The 21,560-nt window shown below is 38.8% G+C and overlaps 1 protein-coding gene across 1 annotated transcript in view; it reads left to right on the top strand.

The window, feature by feature from the left end:
- The window catches only part of UPP2 (uridine phosphorylase 2), a 65,464-nt gene that overhangs the window by 499 nt on the left and 43,405 nt on the right, over positions 1 to 21,560 (top strand). Inside the window, exons 2-3 of the mRNA XM_008258604.5 lie at positions 14,411 to 14,528; positions 21,170 to 21,328. Coding sequence (XP_008256826.2) covers positions 14,411 to 14,528; positions 21,170 to 21,328 — 277 coding nt within the window. The remainder of the gene's footprint in view (positions 1 to 14,410; positions 14,529 to 21,169; positions 21,329 to 21,560) is intronic.

Genomic DNA, 21,560 nt, shown 5'->3' with positions numbered 1-21,560 from the left:
CAGAAGGGAACCCATTCAAAGTTCATCTTGGAATTCACTATGGAGTTCAGCCTTTAATTCCAGGACCATGGGCTTTATCTGAGAAACAATTAAAGGGACCTCACAGTGCCAGAAGGAGATTTGGCTGTGTTGCATCATATCATGAAGTGATTTCATATGCTTCGTGAGGACTGTACATGGAACTCACTTCTAAAATGCCATGGATGTTACTCATCTCAGGGACAGACATAAATCTGCTGAAATTGTCTGCAAATTTAGCTCCAGTTCCTTCCCCAGGTTAACAAAACACAATACAAAATTAATCTTTATCTGGTTTAAGGAATGTTTGTGAGTTGCCTCTGATTTGTTGTAAGTTGTGTGAAATGCCTTGGTTAGAGCCTCTGTCATATCAACATTTTAGAAAACACTCCATTTACCCACCTGAACAGAGGTAGCGTTGTGCCATGTTCATTTCCATGGAAGCCTAGAAGAGAGAGCAATGGAACAATTACGTACAAGATGGTTCTGGGAAAATGAGAAGATCTCTTCCTAGCAAGGACTTTTTTTTTGGTTATCAATATTTAATACTGATCATGCTGTGTAATTCACCATGCCTTGTTAAAAGATTACTCTGTGCTCTTAGGCATATGAAAGAAAAACACACAAAAAAAATCTGAGAAACAGCATTTGCATGTTTTAGTAGAAATTATATATTTCAGAAAGCTCCAAGTATTATAGTGCTAGAGTCCCATTGAGGTGAATTCTGTATGAAATACTAGACAGGCTTTTTCTCTTTAAATTAAAAATTATTAATTTATTTTAAATTGACAAATAATAATTGCATTTGTGGAATAAATTGTGGTGTTTTGATTGATGTATAGATTATAGAAAGAGTCAATCAAGCTAATTAACACATCCATTACTTCACCAACCTATGATTTTTTATAATGAGGGCATTAAAAACCTGTGTTTAAGGCAATTTTGTACAATACAATATGATATCATTGATTGTGGTTTCCATGCAGTAAATCTACCTTGAGATTTTGTTCCCTTTGATCAATATCTTCCCTTTTCCCACCCCACCACACTCCCCACCCTGGCCTCTGGTAACCTTTCTATTCTTTATTTCTATGACATGTATTTTTTTCAGATTCCACATATAAGTAAGATCTTGCAGTATTTGCTATTCTGTTTCTGGCTTATTTTACTTAGCATAATGTCTTCCAGTTCTATCCATGTTGCTACGAATGACAGAATTTCCCTCTTTTTAAAGGCTCTGTAGTATTCCAGTTTTATATATATATACATATATATATATATACACATATATATACATATATATCACATTTTCTTTATCCATTCTTCCATTGATGGGCACTTAGGTTACTAGTATATCTGGGTTATTGTGAATCATGCATAAATGAACATAGTAGTGCAGGTATCTCTTCAAGGTACTGATTTCAATTCCTTTGGATATGTGAGGTCTTCAATAAGTTTGTGGAAAATACACATTATCAATAGAATTTTATATGAATTTCAATCTTTTTTGCACTAAAATTAACATCTTTTAATTCCGTTTTTCCACAAGCATTCTCATTAACTCAGATCAAGGTTGCTATATCATATGGAAACTCCATTTTCAGTTTTTAAAGGAACCTCCCAAACGGCCATTCTTTTTTTTAACTTTTATTTAATAAATATAAATTTCCAAACTACAACTTTTGAATTATAGTGGTTCCCCCCCCATAACCTCCTTCCCACCCACAACCATCCCATCTCCAATTCCCTCTCCCATCCCATTCTTCATCATGATTCATTTTCAATTATCTTTATATATAGAATATCAACTTAGTATATACTAAGTAAAGATTTCTTCTGCACTCATATCCTTGCAACACTTACTACCATTTGCCTTTTTGATAATAGTCATTCTAGCAGATGTGTGGTGAGGTTTCATTGTAGCTTTAATTACATTTTCTTTACAAGTAGAAAGGTTGAACATTTTTCACATATCTATTGGCCATTCATGTCACTTCTTTTGAGAAATATCTGTCCAGATCCTTTGCCTATTTTAAAACCCAGGTTATTTTTTCCTGCTGTTAAGCTAGTAGTTGCATAGTTTGCAAATATCTTCTCCCAGTCTGTAGACTAGCTCTTCACTCTGTTGTTTGCTCTGCTGTGCAGAAGCTTTTTAGTTAGATATGGTCCCACTTGTCTACTTTAGCTTTTGTTGCCTGTGTTTCTGGAGTCCATCCAAGAAAGTCCATGTCTGGACCAGTGCTGTGGTCCCTACATTTCCCCCTACCTTTTCTTCTGGTGGCTTTACAGTTTTGGATCTCACATTTACCTCTTTTATCCAGTTTCAGTTGATTTTTGTATATGGTATGAGATAAGGATTGAGTTTAATTCTTTTGCATGTAGATAACTAGCTTCACCAATACCATATATTAAAGAGACATTTTTTCCCTATTATGTTATGTCACCTTTGTTGAAGATCAGTTGATCATAAGTATTTAGGTTAATTTATAGGCCACCTTGCTCATTGGTTGATGTGTCTGTTTCAATGCTATTGACATGCTATTTGATTATATTTGCTTTACAATAAATTTTGAAATCAAGGAGTATGATCTTTCCATGTTTGCCCCTTTAAAGTCTTCACCAAGGAACTGTTACGACTGAAGAACAAATTTGTTAAAGTTATAGATTACAAAATCATCATTAAAAAATCAGTATCATTTCTACATACTAGCAAACTATGTGAAAAAGAAATTTAAAAAATATCCCATTTATGGTAATACCAGAATGATTAAGACACTTAAGTATAAAATTAATCAAGGAGGTAAAATATTTGTACATTGACAACTATAACACACTAATGAAAGAAATTGAAGAAGACACAAATAACTGAAAAGGCATTCCATGTTCATGAATGGAAAGAATTGATATTGTTAACAGGATCTCCATATTAAATGTAATTTCTGTAAAAATGTCATTTTTCACAAAAATAGAGAAAATCAAGCCTAAAATTTAGAAGTGATCATCTTAGAAGTACTTCTTGATTAACCCAGTGGAACAAAAGTCTTCTACAGGTCTCCCCTCAAATTTCTGACTGAGGGATTATTAATAATCATCAGATCGAAGGGAGGAGAGAACCTCCACTTTGACTATAACCTTGTCTAAACAAGATAAGAGTCGGAGAACTCAAGGGACTTCCATAGCCTTGGAAACTCATGACTGATGCATAGAGAGATTACTGATGCCATAAACAGGAGTGTCAATTTGTAAAGTCAACAACAGGAGTCACTGTTCACTTACTCCTCATGTAGGATCTCTGTCCTTAATGTGCTGTACATTGAGGCTTAATGCTATAACGAGTACTCAAACAGTATATTTCATTTTGTGTTTCTATGGGGGTGCAAACTGTTGAAATCTTTACTTAATGTATACTAAACTGATCTTCTGTTAAAAAAAAAAAAAAAGAAGAAATTATCAATTCCCAACTTGACTCTCACTGGGATTAAACATGACAATAGGTCTGATCTGATTTCATCATCATTTAAAAAATCATCTATTATTTTTCACTTTATGTTTCTGTGTGGGAGCAAACTGTTGAAATCTTTACTTAATGTATGCTAAACTGATCTTCTGTATATAAAGAGAATCGAAAATGAATCTTGATGTGAATGGAAGGGGAGAGGGAGTGGGAGAGGGGAGGGTTGCAGGTGGGAGGGACGTTATGGGGGGGAAGCCATTGTAATCCATAAGCCGTACTTTGGAAATTTATATTCATTAAATAAAAGTTAAAAAAAAAAACTCAGAACCTCAAAAAAAAAATCATCAGATCATCAATGAAAACTAAAGAATGTGTCCCAAAGAATTAATAAGAAATTAAAATTAATACAAGAGAATATAATTAATGGCTATCCTGGTTTGAGAATTTTTCTTACCTTAAAAATGGAATAGATTAATTCCTTTTAGAAGACCAAGACTTAAGTCTTCTTGACCAATAAAACCAGAATTTCTATACCTGAGGACCATTGATCAGTATCCTTGAAAATCTCCCTGGTGATTCTAATAGGTAGCTAGAGTTTAGAATCTCCAGGGTAGATGAGTGAGACTCTTTTATAGAGAAGTGATTTATAGATTCAGTAGAGAATCCAAAGGAAAATCTCCTGATCATAAAAATAGTTTTGGCACGGTAAATTGGAAAGTGTAAGAGGATTTGGAAGAGAAACTGGATGGCAATATTTTTCAAACTCTCATGTGTATGTGGATTGCACAGTTTATTAGCTTGGAGATTTTGATTCAGCAGAGCTAAGGTGGATCCTGCGATTTTGCATATCTCTTTTAAAAATATTTATTTATTTATTTATTTGAAATGTAGGAGGAGACAGAGAGAGAGAGAGAGAGAGAGAGAGAGAGAGAATTCTCCATCTACTGGTTCACTCCCCAAATACCTCCAATAGGCAGGGCTAGGCCAGCTGAAGCCAGAGCCAGATTTCCCACGTAGATGGCAGGAACTCAAGCACATGAGCCATCATCTACTGCCTTCTTGGATGCATAAACAGGAAGCTGGACTGGAAGTAGAGATGACAAGACTCAAACCAGCAATCTGATATGGGACAGATTTTCCTGAGCATTTGCTTAACTCATTGTGCCCAAACTCCTCGCCCCTCAGCCTCCACCCCACTCCAGGATTTTGGGTGACACTGTTACTGGACCTTTGATCCATGTTTGCACAACAAGGAACTATGGAAGAATGTCCTCTTGTCTCTCATTAGAAAAGAAAGCACAACTCCTTTAACTTTGAGATTTAAAAAAAAAATTTTTATTTAAGGAATACGAACTTCCTGCATTTCATATATACAAATTTAGAAATGTAGTAATTCTTCCCACCCTACCTCCCTCCTGCCCCTACTTCTACCTTTCTTCCTCCCCCCTCTACTGTTCCCATTCTTATTTTTTACAAAGATCTATTTTCTGTTAACTTGGTATTGGTAAGATTAACTCTACACTAAGTAAAGAGTTCAACAAATAGGATAAAGAGAAAACAAAATGAAACAAACAAACAAAAAACACTGTTCCTCAACAATCAAGACAAGGGCTGTTCAAAATCATTGTATCACAAGATGTCAATTTCACTCCTCTAGATTACTTTAGTTACCACATATCAGAGAGAACATATAGTGTTTGTCTTTTTTTTTTTTTAAAGATTTATTTATTTATTTGAAAGAGTTACACAGAGAGAGGCAGCGGCAGAGAGAGAGAGAGAGAGAGAGGGAGAGATCTTCCATCTGATGGTTCACTCCCCAGTTGGCTGCAACGGCCAGAGCTGCGCTGATCCGAAGCCAGGAACCAGGAGCTTCTTCCGGTCTCCTTTGAGGGTGCAGGGGCCCAAGGAATTGGGCCATCCTCTACTGCTTTTCCAGGCCATAGCAGAGAGCTGGAGCAGAAGTGGAGCAGCCAGTTCTCGAACTGGCGCCCATGTGGGATGCAGGAGCTTCAGGTCAGGGCATTAACCCGCTGAGCCACAGCATCAGCCCCATAGTATTTGACTTTTTAAGACTGGCTTATTTCACAAAGTATAATGATTTCCAATTGCATCCATTTTGTTGTAAAATGACAGGATTTTTTTTTAACTTTTGTGTAGTATTCCATAGTGTATATATACCATAATTTCTTTATCTAGCTAACAGTTGATGGAATCTGGGTTGGTTCTATATCTTAGCTATTGTAGATTGAGCTGCAATAAACATGGAGGTACAGATCACTCTTTCAAATGCTGATTATATTTCTTTTGGGTAATTTCGAGGAGTGAGATGGCTGGGTCATATGGTAGATTTATATTCAGATTTCTGAGGTATCTCCATATTATCTTCCACAGTGGCTGCACCAGTTTCCATTCCTACCAAGAGTGGATTAGGGTACACTTTTCCCCACATCCTTGTCAGCATTTGTTGTTTGTGATTTCTGTCATTCTAACTGGGATGAGATGAAACCTCTTTGTGGTTTTGATTTGCATTTCCCTGATGACTAGCAATCCTGAGCATTTCTTCATGTGTTTATTGGCTATTTGAATTTCCTCTCTTGAAAAATGCTTGTTCAGGTCCTTTGCCCATTTCTTAACTGGATTATTTGTTTTGTTGTTGTTGAGTTTCTTTGGCTTTTTATAGATGCTGGATATTAATCCTTTACTAGTTTAATAGTTTGCAAATATTTTCTCCAATTGTATTGGTTGGTTCTTTACTTTGCTGAGTGTTTCTTTTGTGGTGAAGAAACTTCTCAATTTTGTCAGTTTTTGCTTTGACTGCCTGTGCTTCTGGGGTCTTCTTTTTTTAAATTTGACAGGTAGAGCTACAGACAGTGAGAGAGAGAGACAGAGAGAAAGGTCTTCCTTCCGTTGGTTCACCCCCCAAATGGCCACCATGGCCGGCACTGCGCTGATCCAAAGCCAGGAGAGAGGTACTTCCTCCTGGTCTCCCATGTGGGTGCAGGGGCCCAAGCACCTAGGCCAACCTCCACTTCCCTCCCGGGCCACAGCAGAGAGCTGGACTGGAAGAGAAGCAACCGGGACTAGAACCCAGCACCCACATGGGATACCGGCGCTGCAGGTGGAGGATTAACCAAGTGAGCCACAGTGCTGGCCCCTGGGGTCTTTTCTGAGAAGTCTTTTCCTATGCCAATGTCTTGCAGGGTTTCTCCAATGTTCTCTAGTAATTTGGTGGTGTTGGGTCATAGATAGGTATTTTGACCCATTTTGAGTGGATTTTTGTGTAAGATATAAGGTAAGGGTCTTATTTCATACTGCTGCACATGGAAATCCAGTTTTCCTAGTGTCATTTGTTGGCAGTCTTTGTTCCAGGGATTGATTTTAGCTCCTTTGTCAAAGACAAGTTGAATGTAGATGTATGGATTGATTTCTGGAGTTTCTATTCTGTTCCATTGGTCTACACATCTGTTTTTGTGCCAGTACCAGGGTGTTTTGATTGTAACTGCCTAGCAGTATGTCTTGATAATCTGGTATTGTGATGCATCCAGCTTTGTTTTTGCTGTTTAAGATGCTATAGCTATTCGGGGTCTCTTTGCTTTGAGATCTTGAGGTTGGTCCAGAATGGTAAAGTGTACTTTACTATTTCTAATTTATTTTTTTAAACCAGGGATGACCCAAAAATTAATTAAGAATATATTACTCTAAGTGTTTTTGAGGAAGAAATTAATATTATTTTGTTCCACTTCCTGAACAGTTAAATTTAACTCCACAAACAGGGCTTGTTAAAAATGAGGGATTAGCCGGCGCCACGGCTCAGTAGGCTAATCCTCCACCTGCGGTGCTGGTACCCCAGGTTCTAGTCCCGGTTGGGGCATCGGATTCTGTCCCGGTCACTCCTCTTCCTGTCCAGCTCTCTGCTGTGGCCCAGGAGTACAGTGGAGGATGGCCCAAGTTCTTGGGCCCTGCACCCACATGGGAGACCAGGAGAAGCACCTGGCTCCTGGCTTTGGATCAGCATGGTGCGCCGGCCACATCGGCCATTGGGGGGGTGAACCAACAGAAAAGGAAGACCTTTCTCTCTTTCTCTCTCTCACTGTCTAACTGCCTGTCAAAAAAACAAAACAAAACAAACAAACAAACAAACAAACAACAAAGAGGGATTAAAGAAGGATATGAGACAACTTCCATGAAGGAATTTAGATTTCTGGGGAGACAGAAAATTAACTGTTTTATGATATGACATACTATCTGTAAGCATTAGCATAAGAGCAAGTACTTTATGAACACCATGGGGGAAATGAATACTGACTGGGGGGGAAGATACTTGGTAAAACTTTCACGAAAGAGGTGATATTTGAATTGTATAATGAAGGATGAGTAAGATTTTGAGAAGTGAAAAATGGAAGAGAAAGGGGGAAGGATGTTTCAGGAACAATACAGGCAGAGTGGACAGTGAGAGAGACACAGGGAGAAAGGTCTTCTTTTTTCCCGTTGGTTCACCCCCCCCCCCCAATGGCCGCTGCAGCCGGAGCACTGCGGCCGGTGCACCACGCTGATCCAAAGTCAGGAGCCAGGTACTTCTCCTGGTCTCCATGCAGGTGCAGGGCCCAAGAACTTGGGCCATCCTCCACTGCACTCCCAGGCCACAGCAGAGCTGGACAGGAAGAGGAGTGACCGGGACAGAATCCGGTGCCCCAACTGGGACTAGAACCTGGGGTGCCGGCACCGCAGGTGGAGGATTAGCCTACTGAGCCATGGCGCCAGCCATTGCAGGATTTCTTAACATTGGCTCTAATCAGACCATCTGGGAAGATTTAAAAAGTACATTCAGAGGACTTAAATTGGAACTCGTCACTGGTGTTATTTTTTTTTTTTTAATTTCCTGGCAATTTTATTGTACCACCAGCTTGAGAATAACTGGAAATATATAAAGAAGAAAGGCTTGTGGGCAGTGCTATGGTATAGCAGATAAAGCCGCTGCCTGCAATGCTGGCCTCCCATATAGGCACTGGTTTAAATCCCTGCTGCTCCATTTCTGATCCAGGTCCCTGCTGTGGCCTGGGGAAGCAGCAGAAGGTGGCCCAAGTCCTTGGGCCCCTGCATCCGTGTGGGAGACCCAGGAGAAGCTCCTGATTCCTGGTACCTAGCTTTGGATTGACCCGCCTCCAGCCATATGGTCATTTGGGGAATGAACCAGCAGATGAAAGAGATCTCTCTCTCTCTCTCTCTCTCTCGCTCTCTCTCTCTGTGTCTCTGTCTCTCTCTCTCTTTCACTGCCTCTGCCTATCTGTAACTCTGCCTTTCAAATAAATAGATGAATCTTAAAAAAAAAGATGCAAGTCTTGTTAAGATTGTTCAGACAAAACCCATCTATTTGCTGCTTACAAGAAACATATCTTTCCAACAAAGATGCATGCAGACTGAAAGGGAAAGGTTGGAAAAAGATATTCCATGCCAATAGAAACCAAAAAAGAGCTGGCATAGCCATCTTAATATCAGACAAAATAAACTTTAACAAAAAAAAAAACTATTAAGAGAGACAAAGAGGGGCACTATATAATGATTAAGGGATCAATTCAACAGGAAGATGTAACTATTATAAATGTATATGCACCTAATTACAGGGCACCGGGTTATTTAAAGATATGTTAAAGAACTTAAAAGGAGATTTAGACTCCAATACAATAGTATTGGGGAACTTCAATACTCCAGTTTTAGAAATAGACAGATCAACCAGACAGAAGATCAACAAGGAAACAGCAGATTTAATCGACACTATAACCCAAATGGATCTAACAGAGATCTACAGAACTTTTCATCCTACACTTGAAGCATACACAATCTTCTCAGTAGTACCTGGAACCTACTCTAGGACTGACCACATACTAGGCCATAAAGCAAGTCTCAGCAAATTCAAAAGAATTAGAATCATATGATGCAGCTTCTCAGACCATAGGGGAATGAAGTTGGAAATTAGCAACTCAGGAATCCTTAGAGCATATGCAAACACATGGAGACTGAACAACATGCTCCTGAATGAACAATGGGTCATAGAAAAAAAATCAAAAGAGAAATCCAAAACTTTCTGGAAGTAAATGAGGATAACAACACAACATACCAAAACTTATGGGATGCAGCAAAAGCAGCATTAAGAGGAAAGTTTATAGCAATCGGTAATTATATCAAGAAATTGGGAAGGCACCAAACAAATGAGCTATCAATGCATCTCAAAGATCTAGAAAAACTGCAGCAAACCAGACCCAAAACTAGTAGGAGAAGAGAAATAATTAAAATTAGAGAATAAATCAATAGGATTGAGTCCAAAAAACATTACAAAAGGTCAGACAAAGGAAGAGCTAGTTTTTTGAAAAAAAAAAAAAAAAAAGCAAAATTGACACCGCATTGGCCCAACTAACTAAAAAAAGAAAAGACCCAAATCAATAAAATCAGAGATGACACCACAGAAATAAAGAGTCATCAGAAATTACTACAAAGAGCTGTATGCCAGCAAACAGGGAAATCTATCAGAAATGGATAGATTCCTGGACACATGCAACCTACCTAAATTGAACCAGGAAGACAGAGAAAACCTAAACAGACCCATAACTGAGACAGAAATTGAATCAGTAATAAAGGCCCTCCCAACAAAGAAAAGCCCAGGACCAGATGGATTCACTGTTGAATTCTACCAGACATTTAAAGAAGAACTAACTCCAACTCTTCTCAAACTATTCAGAACAACCAAAAAAAGAGAGAATTCTCCCAAATTCTTTCTATGAAGCCAGGATCACCTTAATTCCTAAACTTGAAAAAGATGCAGCATTGAAAGAGAATTACAGACCAATTTCTGTGATGAACATAGACACAGAAAACCTCAATAAAATTCTCGCCAATAGAATGCAACAACACATCAGAAAAATCATCCACCCAGACCAAGTGGGATTTATCCCTGGTATGCAGGGATGGTTCAACATTAACAAATCAATCAATGTGATACACCACATTAAAAAACTGCAAAAGAAAAAACATATCATTATCACAGTAGATGCAGAGAAAGCATTTGATAAAATACAACACCCTTTTATGATGAAAACTAAGCAAATTGGGTATAGAAGGAACATTCCTCAATACCATCAAAGCAATTTATGAAAAACCCACGGCCAGCATCCTATTGAATGGGGAAAAGTTGGAAGCATTCCCACTGAGATCCAGTACCAGACAGGGAAGCCCACTCTCACCGTTGCTATTCAATATCGTTCTGGAAGTTCTAGCCAGAGCTATTAGGCAAGAAAAAGAAATTAAAGGGATACAAATTGGGAAGGAAGAAGTCAAACTATCCCTCTTTGCAGATGATATGATTCTTTATTTAGGGGATCCAAAGAACTCTACTAAGACTATTTGAGCTCATAGAAGAGTTTGGAAAAGTAGTAGGATGTAAAATCAGTGCACAAAAATCAACAGCCTTTGTATACACAGACAATTCCTTGGCTGAGGAAGAACTGCTAAGATCAATCTCATTCACAATAGCTACAAAAACAATCAAGTACCTTGGAATAAACTTAACCAAGGACATTAAGGATACCTACGATGAAATTTACAAAACCTTAAAGAAAGAAATAGAAGAGGATACCAAGAAATGGAAAAATCTTCCATGCTCATGGATTGGAAGAATCAATATCATCAAAATGTCCATTCTCCCAAAAGCAATTTATAGATTCAATGCAATACCAATCAAGATACCGAAGACCTTCTTCTCAGATCTGGAAAAAGTGATGCTGAAATTCACATGGAGGCACATTAGATCTCGAATAGCTAAAGCAATCTTGTACAACAAAAACAAAGCTGGAGGCATCATAATACCAGATTTCAGGACATACTACAGGGCAATTGTAATCAAAACAGCATGGTACTGGTACAGAAACAGATGGCTAGACCAATGGAACAGAATAGAAACACCAGAAATTAATCCAAACATCTACAGCCAACTTATAATTGATCAAGGATCTAAAACCAATTCCTGGAGCAAGGGCAGTCTATACAACAAATGGTGCTGGGAGTCCAGGATCTCCACATACAAAAGAACCATAAAGCAAGACCCCTACCTTGCACCTTACACAAAAATCCACTCAATGTGGATTAAAGATCTAAATCTATGGCCCAATGCCATCAAATTATTAGAGAATATTGGAGAAACCCTGCAAGACATAGGCACAGGCAAAGTCTTCTTGGAAAAGACCCCAGAGGCACAGGCAGTCCACGCCAAAATTAACTATTGGGATTATTTCAAATTGAGAAGTTTCTGTACTACAAAAGAAACAGTCAGGAAAGTGAAGAGGCAACTGACGGAATGACAAAAAATATTTGCAAACTATGCAACAGGTAAAGGGTTAATAACCAGACTGTACAAAGAGATCAAGAAACTCCACAACATCAAAACAAACAACCCACTTAAGAGATGGGTCAAGGACCTCAATAGACATTTTGCAAAAGAGGAAATCCAAATGGCCAACGGACACATGAAAAAAAGTTCAGGATCACTAGCCATCAGGGAAATGCAAATCAAAACCACAATGAGATTTCACCTCACCCCTGTAAGAATTGCTTACATACAGCTCAACTAACAACAGACGCTGGTGAGGATGTGGGAAAAAAGGCACACTAACCCACTGTTGGTGGGAATGTAAGTTGATAAAGCCAGTATGGAAGTCAGTTTGGAGATTGCAAAGAAACCTGAATTATAGCCCTACCACAGAACCCAGCCATCCCACTCCTTGGAATTTACCCAAAGGAAATTAAATTGGCAAGTAAAAGGGCTATGTACACCTCAATGTTTATTGTAGCTCAATTCACAATAGCTCAGACACGGAATCAACCTAAATGCCCATCAACAGAAGACTGGATAAAGAAATTATGGGATATGTACTCTATAGAATACTATACAGCAATAAAAAAATGAAACCCAGTCATTTGCAATAAAATGGAGGAATCTGAAAAACAGCATGCTGAATGAAATAAGCCAGTCCCAAAAGGACAAATATCATATGTTCTCCCTGATCGGTGGCAACTAACCGAGCACCAGAAAGGAAACCTGTTGAAGTGAAATGGACACTAGGAGAAACAATGACTTGATTAGCCCTTGTCCTGACTGTCGAGGAACAACTTACCATTTTATTCCCTTTAGTCTTTTTTTTGTTCTACTTAATACTATTGGTTGAACTCTTTAATTAATACACAATTATTCTTAGGTGTTTAAATTTAACTGAAAAGTGATCCCTGTTAAATATAAGAGTGGGAATAAGAGAGGGAGAAGATATACAGTTTGGCTCATGCTCACTCGGACTTACCCCCAATGGTAGAGTTAGAAATGTGCCAGGGGATTCCAATTCAATCCCATCAAGGTGGTATGTACCAAGGCCATCCTACTTGTTAAAGTGATCAGTTTAAGTTCATAATTGATCAAAAAGATGGGCTTAAGTGTCAAAGGGATCACATAAATAAGACCAGTGTTTGCAAATAATCGATAGAATTAAAAAGGAGAGAATGATCCTACATGGGAAGCGGGATACACAGCAGACTCATCGAATGGCAAAAGTCCTGAAGAGCACTCTGGCCTCAAAATCAGCCCTTAAGGCATTCAGATCCGGCTAAAAAGCTCATGAGAGTTTTGCAGGCATGGAAAGCCAAGACATTGTGGCCAAAAATTGACCTAAATGAAAGATCTCTGAGTGAGATCCCAGTGAAAAGAACAGGCCATCAAAGAAGGAGGTAACTTTCTCTGAAGGGAGGCAAGAACTTCCACTTTGACTACGGCCTTCTCTAAATAAGATTGGAGTTTGGGAACTCAAGAGGCTTCCATAGCCTTGGCAGCTCATGACAGGAGCCTCAGGTGATTACTGATGTCATAAATAAGAGTGTCAATTATTAAATCAACAACAGGAGTCACTGTGCACCTGCTCCCCATGTAGGACCTCTGCCCTTGGTGTGTTGTACTATGAGAATTAATGGTAAAACTACTACCCAAACAGTACTCTATACTTTGTGTGTCTTTGTGGGTACAGTCTGTTGAAGTCTTTACTTAGTATATAGTAAGTTGTTCTTCTGTATACAAAGATAATTGAAAATGAATCATGATGAAGAACGGGATGGGAGAGGGAGTGGGAAATGGCATGGTTGCAGGTGGAAGGGAGATTATGGGGGGAGCCATTATAATTCAAAAGTTGTCGTTTGGAAATTTATATTTATTAAATAAAAGTTCAAAAGTAAAAAAAGATTTTTTTGGAGTATTTGAGGGAAATAAAACAAAGAGCAAGAACATCTTGGTGGTACTTGACATAGATGTCTCAGTCCACTGCTAGGCTAGACAACTTCCCCAAAGTAAACAGCTTTTCATTCCATTTTTCTATGAGCTTTTTCAATTACCCTCATTTATCACTGAACTGGTACTAGAACCCAGGCAATCTGATTCCAGATCTTAGTAGATTATATTGCATGGCTTCCTTTGCAAGGAAGATTGAAAACCACAGAGCCAAATAGAACTAAATAGTACTGACTGCCCTGTAATCTACTAATTGTATAATTTTGTACAAATTTTTCAACTTCTGTAACTGTGTTTTCTTCACTTATAAACTGGGTTTAATATATATTGCCAAACTGACCTGGTTAGGTGGATATGGAATTAAATGAGTGAATATATTTACTATATGAAGTTTTTGTTGCATTCATTCTTAGTTCTGTGCCTCTCACATAGTACATGTACAGTAAATATTAACCATAGTATTGTCCTTATTATACCACATGACTTTAACAAATCACTTAGTCCTAAAGAAAGGTTTGTCTGTGGTATTTGGGCTAGCGTTAATCATAGGTATAAGAGTGACAGCCTTTTTTTAATGTGCTTTTTCTTCATATCACTTTATATCCTGTTTGTGTGCTTTTTTCCAGAAAAAGGTTTGTTCGTATTAAAAATCCTTACCTAGACTCTATGGATGAAGATATTCTTTATCACTTGGATTTAGGAACAAAAACACACAACTTGCCAGCAATGTTTGGAGATGTAAAGGTAAAAATATTTTTAACTTCAGGAAAAAAGATTGAGTTTCCTGTGCTAATTTTTCTTCTTTCTTTCCCAAAATGAACTGTATACTTCTGGCTGAAATGTCAAGGGTCTCAATATGAACAAATGTCAGATCCATTCTCTGAAACAATTTAGAATGTGTGCATTATGAATAAGCATACTCACCCCAACAAGACATAAAGTTTCTCAACTCAATCTAATAAAACATGATTATTTGAATTCTCTGGTTCTTGGAGATAAATATTTTTATTGACAATATTGCTAAGTGTTAAGAATTCGTTATGTTTTAATAGCTTTAGTTCACTACTTAACATCTACATTTAGAGCTGAATCTCATTAATTCTCATTTTATTAAGTCGTAAAAAATCAATAAAAGCAACAATACTATATATTATCCCATGTCTAAAAAGAAACATTATCTAATATGTCATACCATTAAGATTCTTATTTCGTAAGAAAATTGTTTATTAAATTATCCAGGAAAATTGTATCTCTTTATCATTTAAAATACAGACCATAGTCCTACTGCCTAAACATAGACACCATCCACCCATCTCTTTTCTTCTGATCCTTTTGAATGAATAGATTTAAAAATAGTTATAATTATATAAGTTTGCATCTTGCATTTCACTTAATTTTATGTTATTAATGTTTCTCCATATTATGTTTTCTTTGAAAATCATTGTTCATGAATGTCAAGTTAACTGTGCCATATGTTACATAAACTATGATTGACTTGTATGTTAAAGAGTTTTTCATTATACGCAGCACTCAGATTTTTTAAACCTCAGGATTTTTCACATTTAGGTCTATTTGTTTAGAATTATTCACAGAAATGGTCAAAGGGTATAGGCCTTTTACAACCTGTGTCTTCATGGCCAGTGCCACGGCTCACTAGGCTAATCCTCTGCCTTGCGGCGCTGGCACACCAGGTTCTAGTCCCGGCCGGGGCACCAGATTCTGTCCCGGTTGCTCCTCTTTCAGGCCAGCTCTCTGCTGTGGCCAGGGAGTGCAGTGGAGGATGGCCCAAATACTTGGGCCCTGCACCCCATGGGAGACCAGGATAAGTACCTGGCTCCTGCCATCAGATCAGTGTGGTGCACCGGCCGCGGCAGCCATTGGAGGGTGAACCAATGGCAAAGGAAGACCTTTCTCTCTGTCTCTCTCTCTCACTGTCCACTCTGCCTGTCAAAACAAACAAACAAACAAACAAAAACAAAAAACAAAAAAAAAAACCACCTGTGTCTTCCAAAACATATTTACATCCCACCATTGAAGAATTGTGTAGTTTTCAACTGACACTTTTCAATTCTTTAGCAATTGGAAGAGCAAAAATAAAAGGTTTCCTATTGGCAATTTCACTAAATCTTCACATTAGGTCTTTCAAGGAAGTTTAGCAGACAGTTACTTCATTTGTATAACAAGAAAATTGAGTTCAGAGAACTCCAAGGAGGCTGAAGTTATAACATAGTGTCAGAGCTGGGATTTGGATCAAGTTCTTCCCAGTTTAATCTCCAGGGCTCCCATCTATTGCACCAGCTGGACCATTTTGCTTCACAGTAACTCAAAACAGTCCATAAATTGGGAGAGGGTGGCAAGTAAAGAAACCTGAGGAAGAACATGAGGAAGATATATAGAAGAAGAGGAGGTAAAGGAAGAAAACAAGAAGGGGCAAGAGAAAAGAAGGAAAGAAGGAAGGAAGGAAGGAAGGAAGGAAGGAAGGAAGGAAGGAAGGAAGGAAAGAAGGAAGGAAGAGGGTAGGGAGGAGATAGACCTATCATATTCATAGCAGTAGGTTCTAGGTTACTTCCTCCCTGTCTCACAGGGAGCAAGATTGAAGGAGTGGGTAGATTCCCAGGCAGAGAACTGACACACCCCTTCCCCACTCTCCTCCAGACTTCTGCCTTTTGCCTTTGTGTGGATCCCCTCCATCCTTTGTGTCATCTTCTCAATGTGATCTCCTTCCCTATTGCTGTTTCTGATATTTATGCTCCAAGGGTCATTGATGAAGGCTGCCTTTGATCCTCATTATGTAGGCTTCATCTGAGTTCAAAATGTCTCAGAGTAATTCTCCCAGGACTCTTATCTAGGGATGATTGTAATTAATAGAAGACTCAACACAATTAATAAATTATGGTACAAATCTCATTAATAAATTAAAAAGACTTAGGATACGTTTTGACACAGAAAGGGATCTATTATGTATACACCTAGGTATCTATCTCTACCATTTATGGACAGTTTGCTGTGATCAAACTGAAAATGGTGCATTTGTAAATGGTGTATTATTCAATCCCAACAGTACCTAGGGGAGTTAGTAATTGTCTTCATTATACAGATGAGGAAACCCAGACTCCAACATATATGTAGTGGTGAGACACATATTTATCTGTCTGTAATAGGCACATAAAGGCTGGGTAGTGAAAGAGCTGATGGAAAATGTTAGGTTTCTCTGATGAAAGAAGTGATTCTTCTTGCATTTTCTAGAAAAAGTTCTACATTTTGGTACTCCAAATATTTGTTTCAGGAAAATCATCAGGATCAATGACCTTGTTTTAGAGATGAAAAGAATGGTACTCCCCTACCCCCAACCTCTGCCACACACACTCAAACAGTGTTGTGTCATCCTCGTTACATTTCTAGGAACTAGGCCTTCACCTCCCTAGCTGCCTAGATTTCTAAGAGCTGTTATTCTCACACTCTGTCATAAAACATCATCCACCTTGTAAACTCGCCACCCATCTGTCTGTAGAACCTTCAGTAGATTCTCTTTTGGATAAAAGGACAGAGAACAACTCCATTGATTGGCTTATTTAAAAAAAAAAGATTTATTTATCTATCTATTTATTTATTTAAAAGGCAGAGTTACAGAGATGCAGAGGCAGAAAGAGAGAGAGAGAGGTCTTCCATCCGCTGATTCACTCCCCAAATGGACACAACAGCCAGAGCTGGGCTGATTCAAAACCAGGAGCCAGGAGAGGAGCTTCTTCCAAGTCTCTCACATGGGTGCAGGTCCCAAGTGCTTGGGTCATCTTCTACTGCTTTCCCAGGGCGTAGCAGAGAGCTGGATTGGACATGGAGCGGCTGGCACTTGAACCAGAGCCTCTATGGGATGCCGGCACTGCAGGTGGCAGCTATACCTACTACACCACAGCACCAGTCCCTTGGCCGATTTTGACAGATAGAAAGTAAAAGTCTGTGTGTGTGAAGATCAAAGCACCAAAGTTGTTCCAAATGATCAGAATTGGCATCTAACCTAACTCAGGATATTTTAGAGGCAGCAGGTAAAATCTGATTTACTTTCACAGATGTTTTTCTCAGGAACTTGCCCTCCAGCCACATTCTTATCTTTGAATGAAAACATTCTAGGTTCAATTTCTTGACTCCATTAAATCCCAGGGCAGCAATCCTGGTTAGGAAGAGAGAACAGATTCGGTACCTGAAAACCCAGTTCTGTCTTCACAGAAATGATCACCGTTATTAAAAACACTGTCTTCAGGGGAAGGGGTGTGTAAACCTTAAACCTCAAAGACTCTTCAAATGGCTTTGAGTTCCTTCATATCTATGCTTATTATAGTTTAAAAGGTTTTTCTAGCTGATATTGCAAAATGTTAATTGTTTAAAAAGGTATAAGTCACATTAGGTATACAGGGGGTGTTCTTGGTTGGTAGATGGCTTTCCTGCAGCTGATAATTCAGGGACCCAGGCTCCTTATATTTTGTTGCTCTGTCACCTTCAAGGAGTGCTGATTCTCAAGGTACACCCTTGTCAACTTCAAGGGTGTTGATGCCCAGGGAAACCTTGTTCCCTGGGATACATTGTTCCCTGGGTATCAAACCCATCCAGCAGATGTGACAAAGATATATGTAAGATCTCCCCCATACCCCTTCAGGATGGATCATTTCTATAGGCCAGGACTGGAAGTGGTATCCATCAGTTCTGCTCATATTCCAGTATCTGGATCTCAGACATGTGGCCTCCTGTCACGGGGAAGAGGCTGGGAAGTCAAATGTAGCTGCGTGCCCAGAAATAAGGGAAATCATTGCAGTGAACAGCTAAGCCTCCTGCCATTCTCACTCGGAAGGATCCAAAAGTTGGAAAACATGACGGAGCCTCCTTGGAAGACGATCCAACAGTGTCCTTTAGAAAGATCCTTTACAAAATCACCAACGGATCCCTTCCAATTTCTCCCTAAAAATGTCAAGTAAACTTAGAAAAGCATTGCTTTAAAGACTCTGTAATATTCACTTCAAGATGTTTATACTCCTTTGTTAAAGTTCCAGATACATAAACTTTAATAGGTACAGATTAATACAACATGGCACAGTTATTTCTCTTAAGCTATTTAGGGATATTTGAAAGTGAATTTGTTTTGGCACTCATTAGGCAAAGTCCTTAACATATTTTTGTAATGCCATTGACTACCTCCCAGTGCATTTTGGCTTTGAAGGAAACAAGACTAATGATCATTCTGTTAAATCACTGTGTCACTTAAGTTCAATGTTAGTTGGTGGTCTCCAGCTGCATTGTTCTTCTCATTAAAGCAGTCAGACTGAAAATTGTGTCTAGAGGTGATGTTTAGTAAGTCTGATTGAGGAGTAAGCTTCAAGAACTAAGCTCCTTCTGTCTATGCATGTCATTTTCATGTCTCCAGAAATATTCAGAAGTTCTTGTTGATTATAGCAATATCTACAGTTAAAACAAGAACTCAAACCACAAGCTATTGTAACATCTGTTTCACTTTTATGGTCAGTCTGAATAGTTATAACTTACATTCACTTGTACCACACAATGAGGTTATTTTCAAACTACTGTATTTTGTTTTCAAAGGAATAAAAAAGGTTTTCTTGTACTTAGATCTTAAGCCAAATCTTTACTGTCTGAACCAATAGAGGAGAAAATTCCATGAATAATTAATAATAATTTTAAAACTCACCTTAACCACTGTCTTATCCTTTATGGCTGACTTCTAGAGCAGTTCATTACTAACCTAAGGTGCATCAGAGAAATGAATAGCAAGCCATGGAAAAGACAATAATGAGGGAGAAGAAAGGCACAGAGCCTAGATAAAAGGATAATCACATCCCATAATTGAGAATAAGTGCAGCATAGGGATTAATGCTAGATTGAAACAGAATGTATCATTGACTCAGACCACCCAATAGTTAGAGAAAATCATGTGTGAATGGGAGCACCTACACTACCACTTCAGGGACTCCCTTATGTAGGTCTTCTTGAGTCTGGCGCCTTAGACTGCTCGGCCATTCTGACACATGAGTAGGTCTTCTTTATCCTTGTGAGGGTCCTCACTTGCAGGCCTCTGATCCTCTGCCCAATGCCGCCCATACCACTCAGTCACCACCCATCCACAGCCTTTTCTTTACTAGAAAACCTAAACCAGCTTTGTTTGTACTAAATTCAGCAATACAGAAGCAATATGCGTGCTCAAAAACAGGACCAGGAAATTGCTACATATAATAGAAGTAAGTGACTGTGGAACACTAGGAAGGTATCTGCCTTTATGCAATGGCCGTTGCCATAGACAATCCTGTTTTAATCTGTACAAAACCCTCTGAGGGTTCCAGTTTTGGAGCTGATGGTCTGAGGCACACAGAAATTACATATATGACACTGAGCAAGTTACTTAATCAGCCATAGAATTAGGGTTCGAAGCCAGGTTTATCCAATCTCAAAGGGCAGGCTGCAAATCACTACATTACATTTTCTCTGTCTTGGAGTTTCTTCACACTCTGTACACCTAACTGTGGATTCCCAGAACCTATGCACCTGATGCCCTTCCATGGGCTCTGCTTCCTCCTGGGTCTCTGGCCCTCTGTGGCTGCTCATCCTCTCTGTGGCTGACCCCCGGCACATGCCCAGCCAAGGATCCACGTCTCCTCTCTCTGTCATCCACCTCTCGCATCCCTGTGGCTGTTACACAAGCAACTACCAGATAATTTTATCACTATATTTAGATTTCACACCATTGACAGCAACACCTATCCTGATTTCAGAGATGTGAAAATGTTAATGAAACAAAAACAAAATCAAATCACTGGACTTGATGTAGTACCGCAGTGAGATCCCAAATTTATAATAAGGCTTGTTCCATGAGAATTTCTTTTGAATGAGACTCTGGAAATCTTGATGTGATTCCTCCAAAGCTTTCAGTTATATAGTATATTTTACAAAGAAAACTTATGATTGAGGGCATTGAATTAGAAAACATATCTGACACTAGTGGTTCTCCCTTTTTTTCACGTTACTTACCACATTCTCAGTGTTTATACATTCTGCATACACTGTGCTCACATCCAACATTAGGCTGCTGCTATCTATGTAAGATGCCAACTGGTGTTTGCTGTAAACAAAAACACCATTAAATACCCCCCTGAATAATATTAACACTTACTTAGATTTTGTGATTGTCTTTACTAATTCTGCATTTGATTGCCTTATTTATAGGTTAATGATGCAAATTAGCTAATTCATGAACATAACACATAACATCTACACATAATCTTAAGTAACTTCACTAGAAATGCAATAAAAACATCAGAGTTTAAAGCTAAACCTTGGTTTTTATCCCAACTGCTATGACAGCAGGTAATCATTTTTATTAACAGTTTGTCTGTGTCGGTGGAAGCCCCAACAGAATGAAGGCATTTGCACTGTTTATGCACAAGGAGCTTGGGTTGGAGGACAGTGGAGAAGACATGAAAGACATCTGTGCTGGGACAGACAGATACTGCATGTACAAAGCCGGTCCTGTGCTTTCCATCAGTGTAAGTAGCCATGGGTGCATCTCAGCTACAGAGCATAGTGGGAACTGCTGGGCTTAGGGGTTCTTTACTTCTCTGTTGTGCTGTGCTTTTTTATACAATTTAATGAAGTGTGCGAGTAGGCCATTTGCTATTGGAAAAAGTCCCCAGGGCAGAACACAAGTCGGCAATGCCCTCTTTTCTTTATTAGTCATCATATAGTTTGGGGGAACCCTCGAAGTCTTCCCCCTCTCTG

Source organism: Oryctolagus cuniculus, chromosome 3 (genome assembly GCF_051225735.1).
Source record: "Oryctolagus cuniculus isolate XC-2025 breed Fujian yellow rabbit chromosome 3, ASM5122573v1, whole genome shotgun sequence".
In the NCBI taxonomy this organism is placed as follows: domain Eukaryota; kingdom Metazoa; phylum Chordata; class Mammalia; order Lagomorpha; family Leporidae; genus Oryctolagus; species Oryctolagus cuniculus.
Note: the sequence above shows the minus strand (reverse complement) of the source record. Positions and strands in the feature narration are given on the sequence as shown.